Source organism: Acipenser ruthenus, chromosome 29, assembly GCF_902713425.1.
Source record: "Acipenser ruthenus chromosome 29, fAciRut3.2 maternal haplotype, whole genome shotgun sequence".
In the NCBI taxonomy this organism is placed as follows: domain Eukaryota; kingdom Metazoa; phylum Chordata; class Actinopteri; order Acipenseriformes; family Acipenseridae; genus Acipenser; species Acipenser ruthenus.
The window spans coordinates 2,930,154-2,955,719 of NC_081217.1; the positions used below are offsets into that span (position 1 = coordinate 2,930,154).

General features: G+C 40.7%; 1 protein-coding gene across 2 annotated transcripts; it reads left to right on the plus strand.

The window, feature by feature from the left end:
- The first annotated feature begins 632 nt into the window (after positions 1-632).
- On the plus strand, positions 633-25,503 carry LOC117434069 (bcl-2-like protein 1). 2 transcript variants are annotated; one of them, XM_034056622.3, is made up of 4 exons: positions 634-876; positions 1,356-1,444; positions 2,852-3,490; positions 21,172-25,503. In XM_034056622.3, exons 3-4 carry the CDS (start codon positions 2,978-2,980, stop codon positions 21,313-21,315), a joined length of 657 nt encoding a protein of 218 aa, XP_033912513.3. In that variant the 5' UTR covers positions 634-876; positions 1,356-1,444; positions 2,852-2,977; the 3' UTR covers positions 21,316-25,503. The 2 variants fall into 2 exon arrangements, with proteins under 2 accessions (XP_058859487.1, XP_033912513.3); XM_059003504.1 differs by lacking the exon at positions 1,356-1,444 and having other exon boundaries at positions 633-876.
- Positions 25,504-25,566: the final 63 nt, after the last annotated feature.

Here is a 25,566-nt window from a genome sequence, read left to right on the forward strand (position 1 = left end):
TTGCAGGTCATTTTGTAGTTTTAGTGCTCTCCCCCCATGGAATACAAGGTGCCTTGTGCTGTAAAATGCTCTGAAACTCCCAACTTCATATTATCCTGGTTAAGCAAAACAAAGTGGAACTTCCACTGACTGCCACGAACATGCTGTGTATGAGAAAATAATAAAAATTGTGAAGAAGAAGAAGAAGAAGAAGAAGAAGAAGAAGAAGAAGAAGAAGAAGGAGAAGAAGAAACATGCATTCAAAATTGGGAATAAAACGTTGTCCTTAAATCTCATGTGTTCAATGGACCAAAATATGTTATTTCCTAGATGACCACACGGGGGCGCCTGGCTTCACATAAAAACTAGCACGGGGAAGTGAATTTGTACTGCCTGGGTTACTATAGAAACGTTTCACTCTTAATCGAAATCTGTTCTTTTTGGGGTGGTAGGTTAATGGACAGTAACCATTAACGGTGGTATATGCGGTATTATTCATTTTTTTGTTTCGTTTCTAACGTATTAGACTTGCTGTTTATTATTGAACAATTCGTTTGATTAAATAAAACGTGAATTTGTTAAATATAAGCTATATACAAAAAAAAAAAAAAGATAGGAGCGCAGTGTTGGTCAAAACAGAAGCTTGGGACTGAAAAGAAAACCTAAATAAATTTCTTAATAAAAAAAAATATATACTCAATATATCAGCCCTTCCGTTCAGTGCTGGCTAGGGTTGGCTAGAAGATATGTCAGTTGACGAGAAGGCGGGACGTCCTGATTAAAGGGCAAAGAAAATCGCCCAATGGGAGCGCAAAGATGATCCTTTCATTTAGTCTGGTCTGTCTTGTTTACATGAAGCGTTCAGCTTAGCCTTTTATCAAGAAACATGCAGCAAAAGTAAGTATCGTCTCCGAGTCAGCAAACGGTAGCTTTAATTCAGGATATTCATGGTGTGTCTGTGTGTCTGCAGTCGTAGTTAGACTTGCAAATTGGGATTTTCAAAATACATACTAAAAACGCTCGCAGAAATCATTCTTGTGTCGTAAAAAAAAAAAAAAAGATAGACGTATATAAAGTAAGTATTTCATGTAAGACAGACCTAGTACTGAAAAATGATAATATTGCACGTTTATTATTATTATTTTTTTTTTTTTTTTGTGGACTGTTCTGGATGTTTCCCTGGATTTTTCCATTATAGCTATCATGGAATTAAGCCAATAGTTCTGTGTGTGTGTTAATATTGCAATATAATTCGTTTTTCGTTTTCGGATACAGAAAACGCGTATAAAAATTGGCGTAGATAATTATACCAATCAGAATAGCCATACGTTTCCTATGCAATACGCTGTACTAAGAGGTTGTGGGTTCTTTCTTAGGATTTGACAGCTGGAGGTGACAGAAACACCATCGTTGAACTGTATTGTCTGTGCAAAACAATACGTTGAGAAGACTGCTGAAATAAGAGGTGGGTTTGATGGCCATGTTATATGCGTAATAAATGCAGAGATTAGTGGATATAGTTAGCATTGTTACTCATTTACTGCGTGTATAATTTATGGCAAAGCCAAGGTGAACAGAACTTGTAAGATAAGATCACGGCACTCGTAGGTACTTTACTAACGACCTTTTTATTAGTGTATCCATTTCTATTATTATTATTATTATTATTATTATTATTATTATTATTATTATTATTATGTGTGTGTGTGTCTGTCCAGTTCATTCATTATGCGAGCTTTTTCTCCTTAAATGATAGATCGGATAAACTGCGTATTTCATTTATCGACATGGTTTTGTACTAAAGAACACAATGCGATAGTTATGTAATTTATTATCTAATACTGGAGTTTGCAATTTTGCCAATGTAACTTATGACTGAATCCAGTTTGGGCGTGTTTTAAAATGCTTCTGTTGCCGTTCGGTTATTCATGTAACTGAATTGCAATAAATGGACAGACAGCAGGCGATTTCATGCATACAGTGTCGGCTATAGTTATCAGCAACTGTAATGTCAAAACTACCCACTGTGTCTATCAGTGTTATATATCGTACTGTTGTAACGTATTAACGACTTGATCTGGCAACCCACAAACATTACTCTTTAATTTATTCATTTCATTATTTATTATTTCGTTGGAACTGTAATTCCAGATTCCATCTGGATGTGCTTGCATTGTTTGTTTTCCCATGATCAAGACCACATTTTAAATTAACATTGTGGGAAGTTTCCAGTTTTTGTAAAAGCCATCGGTGTAATGCAGTAGACTGCAGTGCTGTGTTAAATACCAGTTTTATATGTCATGGTTAACCTGAAAAGTTAGGGTATATCCTGGTGTGCCACTCAAACAGCACATTTCAAGTCTTGAGTCGCAACCAGTTCAGGTCACAACTCCAGTACTCTGTGTGTGTGTGTGTGTGTGTGTGTGTGTGCGCGCACCCTTGCAAATTTTAAAATCTATATTCTGATGGTCGCTTATGTAATTCAGAATCTGCAGAACACATTTACTGCTGTCCACATGTTTACATTGTAGTGTTAATCGAACAGGCGTTTCTGATTGGTTTCTTCTTTCAACATTAGCAGGACCACGTGCTATGATAAAAGCCCTTGTGCATGATTGATGATGTGTTTGACAAAATGACTCATGATGAACTAATGTTTGAGCAGTCTTGCAATATAACATGTCATTTTCACGTGTGTTTCAGTTGCATTTCAGTTATTAATCCGTCAACCAACTGCATGATAAATCCAGGCTAATCTGGATGATCCTAAGATTTAAAGTACTGTAAATGCTTCAGGTGAAAGCGCATGATAAGGGGGTTATCGCACCCTTCACTAGATTAAAAGGTGACTTTTTTTTTTTTTTCTTTGCAGTTCTGTTTCCAAAGGGTGAAGTGTCTTTAGGGCCGTGGCAAAAAGAAACATTGCCTGGGAAACAAAAATATTTGTTGTCTGCAGCATGGATTTTGGTGTGTGAGAGTCATAAAGAGCAAAAAAAAGATGCCATACAGCAACAGAGAACTGGTGAAAGATTTTATAAGCTACAAACTGTCCCAAAAAAACTTAGTGTGGAACCAGGTTAATGGGGATGGTAGGACTGTTAGTGCTGGGGTCCTGGATCCGGACACCGAAAGGGACGGGGGCCACGTCAACGGATCCATAAACGGGACGGACAATGGGAGCAGCCTGGTCGGGATCAAGGCAGTGAAGGAGGCCCTGCGAGATTCGGGGGATGAGTTTGAGCTGAGATACCGTCGGGCGTTCAGCGACCTCTCCTCCCAGCTGCACATCACCCCGGGCACAGCCTACCAGAGCTTCGAGCAGGTGGTGAACGAACTCTTCCGGGATGGGGTGAACTGGGGGCGCGTGGTGGCGCTTTTCGCTTTCGGCGGGGCGTTGTGTGTGGAGAGCGTGGAGAAGGAAATGGGGTCCCTGGTGGGGCGGATAGCAGACTGGATGACTACCTACCTGGACAGCAACATAGAGCCCTGGATACAGAGGCAAGGAGGCTGGGTGAGTGGGCAGCTGTGCACTGTGTACAAATATTCAACTGGGGGCATGGGGTTCAAAATCATTGATATACTCTGCAACAGAGAGAACAAATTAACCAGGCATATTGAAAAAGCTGTGCAATTGTTTTTTGAATAGTAATCAGAACGTTGGTTCTAGTGAACATGAAATTCAGACTTTTTCTCTTGCTGGGTAATTGCACCCTCTGCATAGTATTTTTACTAGGAGGTTATTTCGACACACCCCAGCTCACCTGAGCTTTGACACGCATGAGTCTTTTGTTGAGTTCAAGTGAAACTGAGACTGTAATGGCTTGTAACCCTGTAATACACTGCTGTGCAATAAAGAGTGTGATTTTTGCCCCCTGTAACAGTGGGAGTCGAGGGAATGGAAAGCCCTTGGCAGCTAGTGAAGTCAGCTCCATCAGTGGCTGCTTGTAAATCAGCTGCTTAGTAAGAACGGGAAGCTGCTTGTTTTTCTTACAGCGTATTCGAAGATATTGGTATTTATGGATAGCTCTGTAGACTTTTCTGCTTGCTTTAGGATAAACGCTACTGTTGAAGGCAATGTCTGGAATTAAATGGATCAATTTGTGCTTCTTGACTTGTTGGTTTATAATCTAATGCATATATCAATATGAATAAGACTTGCAATTGGGATTGGATTTTCTTTTTAATATATTGATTAAAATATATATCCGTAATCTTCCAGCGTCGTATAATGCCAGCGTATGCACCCAAAGGTGGCGCTCTATGTGAAACAGTGCATCAAACCTCAAAATATTATTTTTGAAGCTGTGTAAGAGTGAATGAATGAATGAATCTCCACAGTTGGTCAGATGTTTCCTGTCCTTTGGGGGTGAACCCTGACTTGCGTTTGAAAAGTCTTCCTGCAGCTCAGTGCATCTTGCAGGAAATGTTTGCAGAAATGTAAGTCTTTCTTGCGACACAAAAAAGTAGCATTGTAAAGAATTGGGCTCTATTGCGTTCACTTCTCCTAGTAAGCTGCAGTTGGATTTGCTCACATTTCAAAAGCGTATCACTAGAGCCTAGGTAAACCACATTCACTTTTACCATGCATGTGTAGCTGGTGGGGTATATTTATTTAATACATTTTGGAATAATAAATCCTTTTTATAAATCCTAATTTAATTACTTCATGTTAACAAGGAAGTCTTATTGAGTCATGTGGTAGTTCTGTGGTAATAATTGGGAAAAAATAAGTAGATAAGGGTTTTTTTTTTTTTACAGTTTCGGGATTATTCATTGTAAAAGGGAAAATCACTGTGGACTTTTTTTTTTTCGATTTTAGTTATTCGTCTGTTTTAAATTCGTATTGCAGAGGTGTTTTTCAGAGAGATTAGGGATTGCAGTTTACTGTAGCAGACAAATCTGTAGCACCACCCTTGATTGTTTTGTAGTGTGTTGACTTCGATTCCCAATGATTTACTCCTGCTGTCTCTGATTTAGTCTTAAGTAATCCTGTGCTGGATATATTGGCTTTTGCTGAAAAGACTCAATATTATAAATGTCAACAAAAATGCAGTTTTATTGTAAAACTACAGAACAATAAAACATGTTCTTAAAATATTCCAGATATGCTTATGAGTGAATGACATACTGTATATAACTGAGCTCAGACAGTAAATCAACTGATCGATTTATTTTTTTTGGGGGGGGGTGTGGGGGGGTGTGGGGCGGTGTGGGGGGTGTGTGGGGGGTGTGTGGGGGGGTGTGGGGGGTGGGGGGGGAGTCATTTTCTTCCGGCTCTTAAACCGCTTTGACAGACAGCATATCTTTCTTATGAACATAATACCAGACACAGACGTGGACTCCAATCTGAGAGCACACATCTTCAGTCCTGTGGGGATGCTGGGTGTTTTTGATTGCATTTTCATTTTCACTGAGTGCTTTTCAATGCGCTCCTGCTCCAGCTCACTGAAAACATAATCTCACAAAGTAGCTCTTTGGGAGAAGCACGTTTCACTTCCTGGAAATGTCGGCAAGATCTGTGTGACAGTACACCCCACCCCCCTTGGGCGGTGAATACTCTGAGCTCCCGTCCGCAAGCATGAGATTATTTCATTCTTTAAGGAAACTGTGCCTCACAGATCTCCCACACAGAGGAAATGCTTGTTTGGAACCTTAAATATTTTTGGATTTAAGGTTGCAAGTGAAGCACACGGTCTAATAGCATTCTACAGCATAAAATAACATCTCAGTAACTAATCAACATGAACAATTATGTGGTTTTGGAATATAACAGCTGTATTTTGTTACACTGAAATGTGTGTGCGTGGTGGTGTTTTTTTTATTTTTGTATTATTATTTTTAAGCACTAGATGAAACCTACCTTGTTAAAGGAGTGCTGGTAGTATAATATTTTTTTAATCAGTAATCGACTTGGAGTTGATTTGTTCTCAAGAGAAACTAGTTAATGTTTTATTTCGTAGGAGGGCTGACTAGGGCAGGTATGACTTGAACAGCTTTGAGTTTTGCTTTGTTGTGTATAATTTAGATATGCAAGTCATATCAAACATCCCAACCTGGCAAATTGCATTTTTAGTCTGGGCAGTGTATGGGAGTTTTTAGTTACAGTAACTCAGTTTTCATTGTATATGTTTTCTTTAACTTCTGCTTAAACATGTCGTGCTTTAGCAAAGCCTGCTAGAGCCGTCCTGACAGTAACAGTGACTTTCTGAATTGAGAATTGGCTGGAGATGGAACCTTGTTCCAGTGCTGTGCTTGCTGCAGTGTGATGCCAGCAGCGAATAGGGGAAGTCTGAGCACTGCTCGGCACATACACAAATACAGAACCGTTAGCAGATGGCTGCGAAGGGGTTGCAGGTGTACACAGCAAACTGACTCGCTTGCCTTGAGGGTTAAAATGAAGCTGAAATAAAAGAAAGACAACAAAATAATCTGGTTGAAGCATGACATTGTGCTGCTTTGTTAACCCCCCCCCCCCCCCCTCCCAAACAGCTGTTTGTAGATCATGTCTTAAGACAATGGAACAGAACCTGTTTAGTTTGTAGTTTCTTAATGCTTTTGTCAGCATATTCCTGCGTCTGGTTTTTTGCGATTTGCTAATGCTCACTATAGCAGCTCCAAAGGGAAGCTGCAACCAATGCCTACTATTGTTTGGGGGGGAAAAGCAAAACCTGGTCAAGCTTGATGGCAAAAGGAATCTGCTGGGATCTCAATTCTTTCACCCCCGCCCCACCCCTCCCCTCCTACATAACACAACTGAGCGATCTGGTACAGATATGCACTGTGTAAACCGACACAATTGTGCTGAAACCAGGGCACAAGCAAGACCTGTTTTGAATTGAAACCCCTCGTTTTCAAAGCAAGCGTCCTAGCGACAGCGAGTACAACCACAGCAGTTACAGACCTGATTCTGCCATTCACACCATGATACTGTACGCTACAGCTGACCTCCAGTATGTTTCCCAGTGCTCTGGTATTGAGTAGTCTGCTGTGTTTTCAGCATCGGTGGCCCAGTGGTATCTGTTTCTCTTCTTAGTCTTGTCCCAGTTTCACACACCGCGCATCCGTGCAGTTACGTCAGTTGCACACGTGCTTGCTAAGTCATTCAGTCCTATAATTTGCTTTTTATATAAATCTACTGCCATATTGATGGCATAAAGCTCTTGTCCAATTGCAAAGACACTGCATTTGCTGAATTTGGTACTGTTGCTCATGCAAATGAATGAATTTCAGTCCCACATCCCTGGGGAAAAAAAACAAAAAATAAAAACATGACCTATTGTAGCCTATACGTATCAGAAGTGCTACAGACTGCTGTTCACCCTACCAGGGAGCCCATTTCCTTTTACAAGCTCTGGTTTATTATTGAACTTTCTGGTAACTCTCCTTGGTATGCAGCACAGCCGACCCCTGCGTGTGCAAAGTATTTACAGTGCCTGATAAAGTATTGATTAAACATTGGGACAGGAGCCAGATCTTTTATTTGTAGTAAATGCCTGGCTACCTAAACATTCAAGTTTCATTCATGATTTATTTACCCAATACAGTTCCATGAATATGGCCCAGTTTCACAAACCTGTTTAAACACCAGTATACCCTTGACAAAAGGTACTGGACAATGGACAACCACATTAAGCATTTGCTTTCGAATGCTGTGTCCGATATCTGCAGCTACTCTGAATATTGCAAGCCCATGATAAATCTGCTATGAACTTATTTTGGGTAAACAGGTTTCCCTCCATCGTTGCCTGGATCTCATACTGCTGTTCATTCATTAATGACCTACAGAGAAATCTGGGGTGAAACCTGCAGTATTACTGGTTGAATAACTAAAATAAGTCTGATCAGCTGAGCAGACTTCACAGGGACTGGGTGCAGAGCGAGAGGGATATCCACAATCCTTTTGTTTGTTTTAATTTACAGTTTACAGAGTAGCAAGCAAACAGGCAAGATTTGTCACACATTAACCTATGCTGATTGTGTGTTTAATGTGCCACGAATATATATTCATCGGAAGTATATTTAGTACATCTTGCAACATGCATGGGTATATTAATATAAAAACAGTACATACAATGTATATCAGGTTTGTTTTTTGTTTGTCACTTGGCATTTCCAGGTAAAGTTTGCATTAGTTTTCATATGACAAACACTATATGAGATTCTGTGCATAAACACACAGACCGTTTCTGATAACCCTTTCGGATCACAAGATTACATCACAAGATCTCACCAGCTGATGCAGTTAAAAAGTCTCTCGTTATATAACAGGGAATGTTTTCTCTTGTCAAGGAGCATCCTTGCTATGTCAAGCAGAAGAGGATTTTGCTGTTTTTCTTCACTATTAATAGAACATCTTTAGTCAGCGGAGTGGAAGGCTCCCTCGCAGGCTTGCTGTACCCTTCAGTTTCTCTGATACTCGCAGGGAACCACTAAGCTGGCTGTTGAAAGTACTGTGCAGGGAGACACGTACTGTACACTGTCGCTCTCTTGAGGGCGTGCAGCTCTACTCTGTTTAACTGTTCAATGATGAAACTGCGCTGGGAGTTGGAGTTAACACATGTTCAGTGTAACCACCCTGCTGTGTGCTGTAGCTTTCCAGTAAACAGAATGCCGGTGTCAGTATGGTGGTGGTCTGGGGTGGCTCATCAAGGCTTACCTGGGAACCCAGGGGGTGACTCAAGGACCGTGTGCAGTCCTTCCAATTGTACATTTGAAAGCTTTAATTGAAAACATGTGTGTGTTTGTGTGTGCATATGAAGGGTCCACATATTATTCAAATGTGTTACAAATCAACAGTTTATGGGATTATACTCCAATGCAGTCAGAGAGGCTAGCACGTATACTGTGCTCACCATGAAGAGTGTGACAGACAAACAGACTGACACAGTCACTGCATGAGGGGCCGCGTTTTGAACGAGGACCCTAAAGTTCAGTTATGGACCATTCGAATAGGGACCATTCTTTGAACTCTCCTGTGATTCTGCACACAGGTCCCTTTTGTAACCACGGTAAGTAATACACTGTATGATGCATCTGTGCACAGGCTGATGCGGGAGGTTTTGCAGACAGCTGTTGTTTTAACAGAACACTGCATCAAAAAACTGTTTGCAGCTTAAGGTGCTAGTGAAACCCAATGTTGCCACGGCTCCAGTGATGAGCTGGCTTAAGAGACAAACAAGGCAGACAAAAAGCAATTTTAAAAACAAACGTTACTGGAGAAGGGGAAATATGTGGGAATTCCCCGAACCATCCGCTGTGCAGGCACTTTGTTAACTGCAGTGTTTAAATGCAGTGTTCTGTGGTTGTCCAGTGGTTACACTTATCCAGAACTCTTCCTCTTAATACATTAACGAATGTTGGAGGAGGCTGCAGTGCTTGAGGTGGGCAGTTACTCCTGATGCAGGGGGTGGGGGGGATCTGGAATTTACACATCTTGTTTCGGCAGCTGATTTTGTTTCCATTGGTTTGGATGGTAGAGGGAAGTGAAAGTGACGCTGACACCAGGGATTTTTCAGAACTGAATAGAGATAAATTAGTATATAGGATGGACTCTCTGGCAGCCACAGCGCTGTCAATTTCCAGTTGCAGTAATAGGGCTTGCAGAGCAAGCAGGGCGGCACTGATTTGATACACTGCACTGGGGAGATGTTTGGCCATTCTTCAATGATCACATCTTGCTCCAGGAAAAGTAGCTGGTGGTGGGGCAGATTTCCTAAGTTTTTTTTTTTCACCAGAATGGCCCAAGGAGTCCTCTCTTATGAGACTGTGTCCCTTGTGAAGCATTCTTGGATACGGAAGCTCCTGCCAACCGAGTACCTTCTGTAAAGTCTTGCTCTGCCTTTCCCATCATTGCAGAAACAAATGAGTAAGCTTTGCGAGGGACAGCGAGATTACACGTGGTACATTACCCCTGTGCTTTCCAGACTTGTTAATGTTAAGCCTTAATGCCAGACATCTATTAATCTGTGACACTGTTTCAAATAGAAAGTCAAAAGTACAGACTACAGACTGGCTTCTTTCATTGGGCTGACATTTACAGGGTATTTCCCACCTAGCCCACTCGGTGCGTGAATCACTGCTCTCGATAGCTTCTTAGTAATTTGGTTAGGTGATGCAGCGGAGGTATGGTAAACCCGCTTTGCAAAGGTTTATCGGAAGACCAAGACTAAATGTCATTAACCGTTTGTGAACAAAGCAGGTGCTGGAACAGTCTGGTTAGGATCAAGTTTGAACAGCCAAATAAGATAAGATATTTACTAAAAGGGCCAAGTTAAACGAGAATGCTTTTCTGGGTTTGCTGTGCAGTACCCCTCTTTACCTAAGAACATGTCTCCATTCTGCTCACTACAGTGCATGCCTCTGTCTCAGCCAGGGCTTTGCCTTCTTTGTACAGGGGCTTGAGATCCACTGATGTTGGGGAAGGTAAAGTAGGAAAGCCTAGGAACCTGTCCTGTAGAGGACAAACATTCCAGCTGAGTACAATGAAGAGAAGGCCTGCTGTATTGTATAGGACCCCCTGTACTTGCAATTAATATGAGTGATGATATTGTTTTAAAGCACAATAGAAAATATGTTGGCGATGCAGCAGGTATGACTTGAATCTCCATGCTTTAGTGGCCTGTCCTATTTGGAATTCTGCGTTGGCATTAGCACCGTGCCTGGGATTCGTAGAAACGGGTTTGTCTTCTGTACTTGTGTAGCAGATGGAACAATAGCAGTCCCAGCAGAGTTGGCATGGGTCCGCTTGTCCTGTTGGATATCTGGGGATTAAAATCCAATTTCAGAATGCCATTTTGATCCACAGCCCCACCCCCAACACACACCCTGCCCAAGGTGTCCACTTGAAAATTGCAGCGTGTGTGTTGTGCATGCAGATTGCTTAGTGCTTTATAGCCTTGTGAGCTAGATGCTCCCCAGTGCCCCGGGGGAGCTGTTTTCCACAAGCCCATTGTTTTGTACCATATGGCAATAATATTTCCTTGCTGACCTGAAGCAAGCATCATCTGCTTGTGTGCGGATGTTTAAATGTAAAGGTGTTAAAATTGTACTAAACTCTACTTTCTCTGGTAGACATTGATCCATCTGTTAATGGTTTTTTTATAGTAACACTTACCTGCCATGTTGTGCATTCTGTTTAGGGGAAATTGCATGTGTGCTAGTAAGAGAGTTCAATGGTGAGTTACTGTGTACCCGTTCCTGTAAGGCTTGGGAGATGGAGTCTTGCACTCTCTAAATAAAGTGAGAAAGCCCAGACAAGATCCCACCAACTGTTTTTGTTTTGCAGAAAGTAAATGCATTTTCTACCATTGAGTGTGGCGGTTAGAGTTGAATCACACTTTAGTCATTCAGGATTCCTGCTCTGTTAACGGAACAGGCTTGTGCAACACTGCAGCGTCAGTGTGGGTGTGCACAGTGTTCCAGGAGCCCCTTGGTCATAGAACGCAGCGTCAGTGGGTTTCACTCCTGGTAGTAATTAAGAATGGATTTTTCTAGTGCTGCTGTTTGTTTGATCGATCGTCCTCTCTGCCTGGCATCCGCAGGTTTTCATCAGGGAATAAACAAAAAACGAAACCTCTTCCTAAGCTTCCATTTTTGTTTTTTATAGAAAAGTTTAAAAATTGCAAACATGTAGTCTTGAGCAAACTGCATTTTTCTCCCCAGAAGGTTTTGCAACTTTCTTGCAACATATTGCAGTTCTGCTGCAAAGTGCTTGATTATGTTAGTGTTTGAGGAGAACAGTGTTGGCGGTGCAGTGGGTTCATGAATGTTAATGGGGAGTGTGCCAGAGACCTTTGGCAGGGAGTCGTTCATGAAGTCACAGATGAGTGCTGGAAGTGACAGCATTGCACTTAGTAAACCTGACTCAGGAGTGCAGTTTTAACACTGAAAGAGGATTTTTAAAAACAATATATATATTAACCATACATAAACAGAGTCATTTACTGTAGTCATGGAAACCTTGGGAGTCCGCTGCCAATCAAAATAATTATATCTGTACACCTGGCCTTTTTGCATCCAGAAAAAAAAGGATTTTCCACAGATGGATTATATTAGTTTTACAGCACTGGGAAATCACCCTGGATTGTGTAACCTACCTGTCCGTGGTTATCCCTGGATTTTTCCTAAGCTATCCAGGTGTATTCCCTTTTACTGTTCAGTGCTGTGGGGTATACTGTGCTGTAAGCTGAGCAAATCAACCACCGTGTCCTCTTCTGTAAGACAACCTTCTCATTCACAATTTGAATGGCCAACCTGAATGCGTTCTGTCATCTACTGTAACCCTAATTCATTAAGGTATGGAATGAACTCTTGACCTCACACAGTGTATATTGGTGCCATCACGTCTTTTCGCATGCTACCGAGCTGCAACATTTCTGCGAATTACTGTGAAGATTCCGGGGGGTCAGAGTGTTCCTGTCATCATATGAGCTCCTATTCTGCAGTCTGACCCCTGGGTTTTGTGTTTGGAAAGTCGTGCTTGAGCACTGGTGAAAGGATATTAATCCTTCTGCTATTAAAGTGCCTCCCTGACCATTGTAATGCATATTCATTTTATTGTTCTACAATCTTTAGGAACTGCTGTTGCTTACTTAGAACTTCCAGAGACAACACTTTAAAGATATTGAGTTTCTCTCACCCCCCCCCCCCCCTCCCCAAACTGCTAAATGAGGATTTACTATACTGTCATGCAATAGTAGGATTGCATTTTCTTGTCATTTTTGTATTCAGTGATAAATGGTTATACATTTTGTACTTGTTCTATTAAGTAAGTTGTTTTTGGTTTTATTACTGTGATCACCATTAGTTGGATTTACTGCCCTCCTTGACATCCGTCTTTTTTGTAATGTAACATTCCGGAGTGATGATGAGGAGCATAGTCATCTGCGTTTATTTCCTGTAGTCTGAAGAAAGCTCCTTGCCGTCTGTAATCAGCTATCCAGCGGTACCCTTTGCCTTCCATAATACATAGTTGTGAAACAAAGATCTGTCATCAGAATGTAGTCATGGGACCTGGCTGAGATCACGCTAATAATCAGGGTGTTGCAGCAGAAACCTGGGAGGAGGCTTTGTCAAAGGCACACCCCACTAGAATAGCTTCATTGTCTAGTGTGGAAGTAAGTCACACACAAATGATATGGGTGCATTTCCAAGACTGGACCTGGTTAGCTAGTTAGCTGTGTTGAGCTATTTGTCCTGGATTAGGTGATGTGGGTGTATTCCTTCAGTAAATACAGTCCACTCCTGTTCTTCTGACATCCGTTTTACTCCAGTACTGCTCACCCATAGCAATTAGGTTTTGCTCCAGTGCTAAGCACTGTAGAGTAGATTGCACTGGAGCAAAAGTGTAGGAAATGTGACTCGAATAGGAATCCTGTTCCACTTCCTGTCTGCTTAGCCGATGACCTCATCACAAAGGGGGCGTGGCTGTCCCTACTGCAGCAGCCTTACTGCTGGAAAGAAAACAATCTGGATTCAGCTATGTGCTTCTCACATGAGTTTCTGCCTCACTGCTCAAACCAGCAGGTTAAAAAAAACTAGTCTTTAACCCATACTATACAGGCGTTCCCTCACAATAATGAGGTTAAAAGACATCAAAATGGGCATTTCTTACCTGACCGGTTCTTACCCTGTAAGTGGTCAGTTATCTAGCAGGCTGTGTCTCATGCTTTGATATTAATGCTTAATTAAGGAAGCAGCAGATCTGCCAAAACTGTCTTTGTAACTCTCGAGAATCAGTTTCTGTCATTTTCCATTTGACTTTCTAAAATAACCAGCATCAGGTATTATTTCAATAGGAAGAAACAATAGTAGTCAGACTGTATGAAACCTCAAGCTGAACCGGAGGCAGGAAATGCAGTCCAGCTGAAACTCTCAAGGTTTTCTTTTCTTGGGAATTGCATTACACTTTTGTTTCTTACAACTCGCCCTAGCTGGCCAGAGCTGGTACATGCTGGAATGCAAGGTCTTCATCACATGATGGTGTCACTGCTACAAATAGCAATTCTGAACGCATCTGAACCAACAAGAGCACAGCATGTTCTGTTCTGGTAGCATCAGTTGATACGCAGCCTTTCTCCAGACAGAGAGGCACCACTCCGAAAGGGATCCATTAGAGCTAGACAGCAAAATGGGTCTGACTTCACACCACGTGAATACAAACTGAATATCAGAGGGATCAGCTGGAAAATCACATGAAAGGATGCACTCCTAAACCCTGATGCATGGGAGAGATTTATAAATCGCAGTGCCCCGTGAAGAAAAATAAAGGATGTTTACACAGATTGCTGTTCAAACATACAGGGTTACACAATGTACGCAATCCCGTTGTTATGTACAGTACTCTGTTATTAAGAAGCTACTATGCAAATAGGCTGCAGTACTTCTAGATAACTCACTGATACCTACAGTAGTAAAAAAAATGTCACTTGCTTTTGGCAGACAGAGCAAGTGATGGCGAGGTACAACCTAGAGCAATACAGAGAAATACTGAAAGATTAAAAGATACCAGTCTAAGAAGTACACAATCAGCATCAATCCCTGTTTTGCACTTCTCAAAGTAGAACTTCATTCACTTTCTTTGTGTTTTTGTTAGTAAATCTTTTATACTGACTTGGTCTTCTGTATCTGGACTATCTTGGTGCACAGTGTTATAGTCGGACTGGCAGTGTGGCTATGCGGTATACATGTGACGTTGTTGATTTTACTGTATGCATCACCTGCTGTGTGTGTGTGTGTGTGTGTGTGGATCTTAGTTGGTGCACCAACACACCTTTTATGGGTTCTAATGGTGGAACTGAAATCTCAAGAGCAGGGCTGGCCAAAGCTGGCCCTTTTCACTTCTGGTCTTTGTTCCAACCCTGTTCTAAATTGTTTAATTGACCCTGAAGTAGTCGGTTCTCTCATTTTACCTGTTAAACCTGGAGTGGAATGGCCCTCCAGGACCTAGGGTGGTGGTGGTGGTGGTTTCTGCTGAGGAAGTGAAGGGGGTGCTGGGTCCCAGTTCCTGATTGTTTTCTGAGCCTTTTAAGATGGTCCAACAGGAATTTCCAGTCCCACATTGGGTCAGAGTATTCCATTCTCTTTTGTTCTTGCAATTCATTGTTCTGTTCGTGTGATGTCACTACAGTATTTTCGTGCATTGCCGTACTTTTTGATGAACATTTTTGATGACTCGAGTCAAGACTGAATATTTATTTCAGGGGGAACATCATCAAATGAACTTTCACCTGGTTAATGCTGGAGGAATTCTTTGCTTGAGTCTTTGTACCACGCACAATTGTGGAAGGAACAATCTGGCCTCTATTTAATGAAAGACAGTGAATCAGAATGTGTCAGGGAGGCACAATGAAGGGCACAGAAAACAGCATTTTCATTTTCGGTGCATTCTTGAGACATTGCAATGCATGTGCTTGCCAAGCTGGAAGGCTCAGGCCAGGATTTGGTTACCTTTTTATGTATTGACCTCCTGCAAAGAGTTTTAATTTTCTTACATCATGTAAACACACCTCTGAAAGATGTTGGTCTTCTATTGAATATTTATGTGCTTTCTGTTTTGGGAATGCCGCAAAAGAAAATTGACCAAACACAGTGAAGTAACTAACACATAGCAAAACCCTGACAGTTAACATCTGTGCATACAAACCAAGAGACATGTGTACTATCAATAACAGGTTTAAAAGTATCAGTGTTATACTGAGCCGAAATGCTCCAGGTATAGGTGACAGTTTGATCATACGATGTACAGACTTTTTTTTTTTTTTCATGACAAATGGCTGATTCCTGAGTATACCGATTGCCACAGTAGATCATACAGCTGGAAACATTTACATGTACTGAGGCTGCCTGCAATAGAGATTTGACAGCAACCTAAAATATCATATTGTTTCACTTTGTGTGAGCAGCTGAGCCACCCTTTGGTTTCCTGAATGAAGAAACCAGGCTGCCTGCACTTCCAGTTTTATTCATTGTGGTACAAAAGTTTCTAAGAACTTCACAGCTGTGCATGTTCATGCAGTCAAAGAACACGCCTGCATTCATGCTGTACCTGTGGCGTTTACACAGTGGAGGGGAGTGACCAGGTGACTAAGGAATAGCTTTGTGCAATACTGTAGCTCTCCTTGTGTGCTTACAACTGAGAACGGTTTCTTCATTCTAGTCTTCTTTTGATGGCATCCCATCTCTTGAAACTCTTTGAAGATCCGTTGACAATCCGTGTCCTTCTGACCCCAGGTGGTTCCCTACAGGGGGTGTGTGCAGCAGGGAACACGAGTGTAAAACTCAGGTGGGGTCCTCTTACCTGTAACACAGGAAGTGAACTCGTACTGTAGCATTGTGACAGGACAAACAGGCTTCCTCGCGGTCAAAGTGAAAACAAAGTCCGGGTGAGAGGTGGTTCAGGACCTGTGTTGAATGCTTGATGATAAAACGAGAAGGCATTTTCTGTTTTAAAGCATGTTCTGTACACTAGTATTAACATGCATGTCCTGTTCGCAAGCATTAAAATGGCTCTTCTGTTAACTTGGCATTACATCTCAGTGACTGAAGAACGTCTGTTCATTTTGACAGCACTTAAATGGGCATTAATAGGAAAACTCCCAATAATAAAACTTTAAATATAAAATTACTGTATCGTAGACAGACACAAAAACAAACAAACTTCTGTATATAGACACGCATACATGTACCAGGTTCAATAGAAAATGCTTGGAGAGTAATTCTTTCAGACAGCCATACTAGGGTTTCTAATTGTACTCTTCTTCAGTGGGATGTGTCTCATCAGAAGTGCTCTCTGTATGACACCACAGGTCTTGAGAAGGCTTTGGGCAGGTCTGGGCAAGTTCAAATGTAGCAGGATTATAAGGACAGCACAGGCACTTTGTCATGATTCACAATTACTGTATCTCTGGACTTGAAAGAAATTAGTTGGAAAAGAGTAGTTATCTTATGTGGTGTGCAGTATGTGAAAATAATTCATGTAACTAATTGTCTGACTAAACATTTGAGCATATTGTTTCTATACAAAAGATCCATAAGAGAACTGGAGATATTCACCATGAGTATAAATTATTATTATTATTATTATTATTATTATTATTATTATTATTATTATTATTATTAATAATAAAAGTTCAATTGTAATTGATAAAAATCTCTCAACTTGTTTTCTTGGCACATGGGTTAACAGTCTTGGCTTGCAAGCAGTAGACACAGAACTTTTAATTTCTAAAAATGATGGCAGCAAAGTTTAAACAAATAAAAGGTAATCTTGTTTCCAGTGGGAACATGTTGGGACAAGCCTCTCGTTTCCTGATTTCAATGCAGAGTTATCTGGTTCTGAATACCATTCATACTCGTTCCACTGCAACTACATTTCATTGTGTTCTGCAGGATGTCAAATTGCATCAGATCACGTCATCGTAGAGGAGTGGACTGGGCTTCTTGTAATCTTGTATTTGCATTTCTAGTGTACCATTGACCATTGTTAGATTTAGTGTGCTGGCCAGCTATTTTGAGCTGAGTTATACTACTGGAGCGCTCTGCAGTGTTGAGTGCAGTTCTCTTTCCTATACTACTGGAGCGCTCTGCAGTGTTGAGTGCCTCTCTCCTGTAGATTGCTCTGCAGTGTTGAGTGCCTTTCTCTTTGCTCTGCAGTGTTGAGTGCCTTTCTCTTTCTCTTTCCTATACTACTGGAACACTCTGCAGTGCTCTTTCCTTGATGACCTGTATACATGTCTACCATGTTCAAAGAGTTTCCTATCCAAAGCATACATTGTAGACTTTTTATTAATGACACGTTTCATCTTCCTCACACAATAACCAGTAAATCAACATTACTTCATCGTTGCAATGTTTTTGGCGAGTACTACGTGGGTATTTAGACCACACCCTCTCAACCCATCGTTCTTGCACAGAACATTCTCCCCTTCGTCAGATTAGGAAGTAGCATACATTGCCTTCCATTGATAGTGTGTCATAAAAGTAGAAGTAGATCATAAAAGCATTTAAGCGCATCAATATAAAGCTAAAGCCAGTTTAACTGGAAGTGCCGTGGTTAGACGTGTGGCTGGGTGTCAGTTTGCTTTGTTTCCCATAACGCACCACAAGCTAGTGCAACACTAGAGGGATGTGGTCAACCTAGATAGAGTCCAGTCAAATGTATACAACAGTGGACCTGAGGCATCTTCTTTTCAGTTTTTATTTCGTTCCTGTGTGTGTGGTTATCCAGTCTTTTGATAACCAGATTGCTATGGAGATTGAACTGTTTTAAAAGTTTCCAAACTGACCTGTCAATTTTGTTATTACTTTGATTTGCTCACACTTTTTTCTCATTTATTCATCTGTTACGATGGCAGAAATGGGGCAAGCGTTGGACTTTTGCCTGGCAGACAATCTTTAGATAGAGCACGTACAAAATATTTTGAATGAGCAAGCTGTTGCAAAATATGATTCATTTACAGCAATTACTGTACACCCGAAACGTGTCTCTGTAGAATCAGGCGAGGCCTTTCTCCACGTACGCCATGGAGAGCGGTCATGCTGAAGTGTAGCTGATAAACTGCATGGCGTTTATCTCTCTTCCAGCACAGTGACATTTCTTAGAAATCCATTTTCTCAGTAATACGAAGAAAACCTCCCGTAATGAGCTTTCTGGACTAAAATTACTCTCGCTATTAGGATTCTGTTATTAGTCTTAATAAAGCCTATCACGTTTTTGTTTATTACCAATTACAAATGCATCACACCAGTCATTGGTAGGTGCAGACAGTTTGCAAAATAAACTGGAAAAAGCTGTGCTTATACTGACATTAACTGTAACTGTAACACTTACTGTGCATCTCAGTTTTTTAAAAAAATTGGTAAAATGGCCTGCCACAAAGTTTTTGTGTGTGTGTGTTTTAATTAAATGCCCACACGTGATAAATACCACCTTGTCCTCTCACTTCGTTGCCAAGCAATGATGCCATTCCAAGACAAAGTTAATGAAGAGGTGCAGCACTGCTGTGTCTGTAAGTAACTTCTGTGAAACTGGAACACCACTGGTATCTGATCTGCTGTTTGTCCTTGTTTCTTTACTGCATCTCTAAGAAGTTTTAATCTAATGCCAATGTTGATTTTCATCAGAGGTGTGCTCTTATCCAACAACCATTTCTCATGAAACTTCTAATTGTGTAGATCGGCATTTGCAACAGTTGTTTTAAAGACACCAGCACATTCTGCATGTGGTTGCATGCACCATTACAGAGATAAATGTGGTTCTGTATTTTGACTTTTGCATTGCCGTTTGATGTGGTGCATGTCTCGTATAGTGCCAGCCAGAATTAAAGAGAAGGTCTCGCGCTGGTTTTAATATTGTCAGATGTAACGTGTCCCTTTGCTCTGCTGTACCCCTAGATAGCTCCAAAACAAGCAGTGCTGAAATCTTCAGCTTTGTTTCCATAGAAACACTGTCTCGGTACCTCGGTAGCATAGAGATGCTGGTGTCTTGGTCTGGGCTGTGTGCAGATTGCAGGGTGGGGCAGATTTTTGCTTGTCAGGTGTTTATTTGTTAAGCTTCAGAAATGGTTGTTTATGTCTGCATTGGTAGCCTTTCTAATCGGTGCTGCAGAAAGTCTGAAGACGTGTTTGTCTGAGGGTTATGGTATTAAATCTTGTGTGTGTTTTGGGAGGCACAGGGTAGTAGTTGTGATCCTAAAGGAGTAGGAAATATTGGGAATCCCAGTGATTTAGAATGCATAACAACATAAAGAAAAAAAAGGCTATTTTTTGGCCTTCTGAAGTTTAGTAAAGGCAAAAGTTGTTAAGTGATTTTGTGTACATAGCCTATTGGTGTAGTACAGACATCGGTGCACAATGCTTCACTCTTTATATGCTTCCCTACATCATATGCTTGTTTTGTTTAAATGGGAAAATTGAGAACATTCTTAGTAGAAATCACTTAACGGTACACTTGCTTATTGTTTCAACATGTCTAGTTCAAAGCATGAATACAGTTGTGTTTTGTTTTTTTTTTTTTGTTTTTTTTTTTACCAGATAGAACATAATTTCTAAAATGTAATCCATACATTTGAATAAAAAGGGCAGTTACCAAGTCACTATGCTGAGGCAGGAATTTACAGATTATTAATAAAATAACAATAGTCTGCTTTTCTTTCTAGTACACTGCACCTAAAATGCAGTAGCAGTAGACTTGAAACCTCAGACTGCAAGATTTCCGCGGAACTGCTTCAGAAAACCCATTTCTCTTCTGTACTTTCTGGGATTTTTCTAACAATACCTGAAAAGTGGTGACTGATGAAAGTGGAATATTTTTAAGAGTGGAGAATGGACTTTCCACTCTCGGCTGTGACTGAGAAAAGCCCTTCTCTGTGTTATCTGAATTGGGTGTGTTATTTCCCTTGCTTTCCCAAGTCTGTTGGGTTGACTGTTTTGTGTCTAGGTGCAGTAATGTAAAGGGCCATGATTAGATAATTGTTTCATTTCCGTTATCTATGCTCAAGGTCCCGTTCCCATAAAGATGAAGTTGAAGGATGCTGGAATTGTATAATTGGACAGACTCAAGGTCTGAGATAGCCGACAGTACTAGCAGCTGCTGTGCTTGTGCACCTACTGTACTCTTCCCCTGGCATATCCGTGCATGTCCGATTTAATAAGCTCTGCAGGGGGAGGAATTCCTGACTTTCATTCATATAAATCTGGCATGGATTCCAGAGACGCATCCTTAGCATGGGGAAGTGTTCCCAGGTCCAGTTTCTAGCAATCTCTTTCCGTTCGTGCAGCCGATTTAACAGTACAGGCCTAAAATGATCATCTTGGGGTTTTATTATATGAACAGTGGATCAATCGATCGAATTCCATCTCTTTATTACCCTATCTTACAGAACTGTAGTAACAATCTACCCCGCACATTTTACATTTAAAACAAAGCTGTAAAATACCACGACAAAGACTTTAATAAAAAAATGAATTGAAGTTGTTTGACTTTCATTTATTTCTTTTTTATTTAATTTTACTCAATTCAAATTTGAATCTGCACACCATACGTTTTACAGAAACTACAAACATGTAATGACTTTGCTAAGGTTGTAATCTTGGTTGCGGTGGCTCCTATAAGATGCGTTGCTGCAGATATTCTACTGACGTTTGGTGAAAGAGGGACGACATGCTTATTAAAACTCTTTTTCTCCCTTGCAGGACACCTTTGCTGCGCTCTACGGGAGGGATGCAGCAGCCGAGAGCAGGAGGTCTCAAGAAAGCTTCATGAAGTGGCTGTTTGCTGGAATGACTCTGGCTACCGGTCTCGTCGTCGGCTCCTACATTGTACACAAGCGCTTGTAGAGCTGACGAGACACTCGCCACGCGACAAGGAGAAACACTCAACCAGAACCATGTTGAGCAAATGACTCTGCACACACACACACACACACACACACACAGGTGTCTCTCTGCAATACCAAACTGCTTTGCAAATGACTCTGCATCCCCACACACACAGACGTCTCTCTGCAATACCAAACTGCTTTGCAAATGTCACATTCCAGCCCCGGTGCTCAGGATCTCCACCTTTTCGATTTTTTGTTTGTTTGTTTTGTTTTGTTTTCTCTCCCAGGATGACCTAAATAAAACTTCAACACAACCTAAAAAAAAAAGAAAAAAACATGCCGGCGGGTGGTTTCCTAAAGCGAGATAGATTTAGAAGTGAGAAAACTGACTTAAAGACTGTGTGAAGGACCAGTAGAGCCTGGCTGGCAATCGGTGCCCGGTTCTTTTCTGACTCTTGTAACTGTCACTGCAGAGCGCAGACTGTTCTAGTTCACTGTGTTTTAATACATGTCACCACTGAGTAACAGCCTGGCCTCAGGTGCATGTCATTCCACTACACGCATCTTTGCCAGGCTGGTCAGGACAGGTTGGCTTTTCTTTTCTTCTTTTTTTTCTGTTCATCTGACCACATGAAAGAAAGGAGAGAAGAGAACCCATCACATCGGACTTAAACCCTTGACACTGTGTAGTTATAGAAACCGTTCTATTGATCCGATGCTACTGCTGTACTAGTTCAATATTGCGACGCAGAATATGTAAGCATCCATTAAAGTCACAAGGATCTCGCGATTGTTCATTATCCGTGGGTTAAGACCACAGAGGCTAAGCATGTGAATGATGCTTGACTGCTTGAGCATGATTCAGTTGAGGCTTCTGCTGCTGCTGCTGCACTAATCTCATTTTGATCCGATATTTCCGGTTAGTCAGGCAGCTCTGTTTATGAAAACAGCTACAGTCGCATAAGACTGTGTCATACACTCCCATTGATCCGGATCAGTCGAATCCTTGTGACTTCTGTGTACGTCATTGCTTTGTGACACATTCTGCCCATCCTTTCAAAGATTATAATAATTATTATTATTATTATTATTATTATTATTATTATTATTAATATTTTTTTTTTTTTTTTTTTTTTTTTTTTTCCCCCCCAATTACTAAACTTTTTTTCTTTTTCATTTACTAAACTTTTAACTGGATTTTTTCAAATTTAAAAGTTCATTCAATAAATGCAGTGAATGTATGTGGAGCAGTCATATTTGCTAAAATGTTGATGTGTTCATCAAATCAAAAAATATATGTTGTTTTATGTACCCATTTTTTCCTCTAAAGTGCAACCATTTCTGCATTCAAATGTTGGATGATAACTTCAATCATAAATGACCATAACAGGTTTTAATCTACCATTGTTTTTTGAATAGCACACTCTGCCACTCTGTGGTGGAATGTTGTAATAACTGCGATGGCCAACACACTTTTTCTGCACACCCCTGTAATGTAAGTGGTGACAACACTGTAAGCAAACAGTATGTATGGTCATGTATCTTTAACACACCAGAACGGAGTGCATTTCCAGATGCTTAAGTCAGTTCAGTAATAATATCAAACATCGTGCTGGAGCCGCTTCTGCTAAATTACAATATTTCCTAATTTCTTGGTTACTTTTTCAAACTGTGCTGACTTGTATTTGTCCTAAAACAAAATCAGATGTGTGACTTGGGCAGGTTTTTACTTAACATCATGAATGCATAAGCAACCCTACCCCTAATGCTGAACCCCTGTGCTGTTTGCCGGTGTTCAAACACTGCCTGTAAGGAGGGAACGGGTCCTTGGGTCCCAGGGTTCCTCTGACGGGGGTACTTCTGGGGTAGCTGCCAAGCCGTCCTATCAACGTCCACAATATGAAGTGTTTAGTGTTGCTAATAGATGATTAGAATGAGGCATCCTGGGGACTGGAGTTGCCCGCCCTGGCTTAAAGCAGCCCTGCATTCAGGGGTTGTAGCTTCTGTTAATTTGTATGTAATAGTTATATATTCCATACAACCTAATTGAGAACATGGTTGTTTTTTTTTGTTTTTTTTGTTTTGCTTGAGGTCGTTTCTATGCTGCATCTTACTTTTCAAGTTCTTATGCCAGAATAACCAATGCAGCACTACATTACCTACTGTAGTTGAAAAATTAAACTCAATTTAGTATACTTTCATTAGAATATTTAATAAACAATGTTATTTAAATATATTATTCCATGTACAGCATATACAATGTTTTCACGTTGCCTTAATTTGTTAATACATGCATTTTTTTTTTGTTTGTTTTTTTGAGTGAAAGATGATTTGTTTGAGCTCTTTCTGCAAGGGAGAGTGTGTATTTATGGGCTTGAATTTGTTCACCTTAGTTAAAGTTCATGTAAACCTTAGAACACAAAAAGGAAAACCTGACTTCTTTTAAAAGCTTTTTCAATTAATTTGTTCAATCAAATCTGTATGGGAGACTACCTGTATAGGACAGCCTCTTTTGTAGTTATTCCCAACTATTGAATCCTAGTATATCTCTCTATCTATCTAGCTTGAATATATACATGTCCGCTGTATAGAGACAGTAGTTTATAACCTGTATATAACAACACCTGTATATAAAGACTACCCCCCTTAGTTGTTTTTATAAACAGGTTTGACTCATCATTTCTTTTTTTTTTTTCATTTGTGTGGATCCCTTCCAAAGTTCACCTCTGTAAAATTTAATTTAATTTGGAATTGTGACCAAATACAGTATACTTCTGCAAATTCAAGCCCTGTTATTACCTTATGAAAAAAAAGATAATTTAACTTAAATGTATATATTTTTGTTGCACAGAAAATAGATTTATCATTTTTGTTAATGTCTGTTATAGCTATTTGGTGAGCTTGAACAGTAGAAAGTAGAAATGAAACACTGCTGTTTGGTGTAAAAGCCCAGCATACAGCATGTTTATGGAAACCCAGATAAAGTGGCCAACATGCATGTATTTCAGTGTATGTAGACTGTAAATACCTGGGCAGGGAACCTCTGCAGAGTTTGCAGAGCAGTCTAGGAAACAGGCAGACAATTGACTGCAGTTTCAAAGCCGCCTTTTCTCTATAAACTTTGTTCTGGCTTAACTATACACATGATGTCATCGAACCCTCGGGTCAGTGGCACAACGGTTAGATCAAGATGTTGAGACTGTTTGCAGGCAGAGTTTAGCTGCTCTCTGTTCTCTGTTGATTGTGTAGCTGTAGATGTTCTAGCTGAAGGCAGAGGTTGGTTAGGCACGGGAGGGTTGTAAGTTTATACAACTAACAGAGTGAATGCTGAGCAGTATTTTGCTTACACTTTTGATGTACCACTTGAATCCTAATAAATGGATTGCTCTCTGCTTGCAACCTGAATGGCATTTCTCAATGTTTCACCTGGGTGGCTCTTGCATTCAGAATAGGGGACATTTGGAGAAGTGGGGGGCACAAATAACATTGCTTCATAGAGCTGAAGTGACAACAGCTAGCTGAGAATATATTTAAACAACAAACCTTGTTTTATAATCATTGGAATTAACGCACGCACGCACAGGCTGGACTGAAATGAGACACCTAAGACACTGCACAGTTCACACTGAGCATTCATGACAACCATGCTGACCGAGGCACATAGCAACAGCAGGGTCCAGCCATCGCTCGGGATGGAGGAGAAGGATTCTCATTACTTTCAAGACAACCAAGTGAAAAGAAAAGGGCCTGTTGGTGGCAACTAGTCCTGTTTAAAAATACACTTCATTAGAGATTTAAGACGTCTATGTCTTATATTACTATACAATAGAGTGGTAAAAGATTCATTAAAATTTGATCAGTTTTACGTGGGAGTAATTTCCTCCAAGACCGAACGTACAGTAATCAAGCACATGGTAACCCCCCCACACCCCAATACATTTACAGGCAACTAAAAACAGGTTTTGTATTTGTATCAGGCAAGTTCATATTATCATTCACTGGCTTGTTGTGGTAAGGGTGATTTATAATGCAACTGTGTAGTACTAGTTTAATTGTACATGATAGAGGGGGCGTTTGCATGTAAGCACTGTGTTTAACAGGCCGTTCTGCCGTACAGTAAGTGAGTTTATTGAGTTAGAAGACCAAGCTGGAATTTCAGTATTCCCTCCCTTGATGTGTCTAATAAAGCTTGAGCTGGTATCTACTTCCTTGTGTGCGCATTTTGTCTGCATTTAGACAGCATCAGTGTTGGAACCACTTCTGTAAT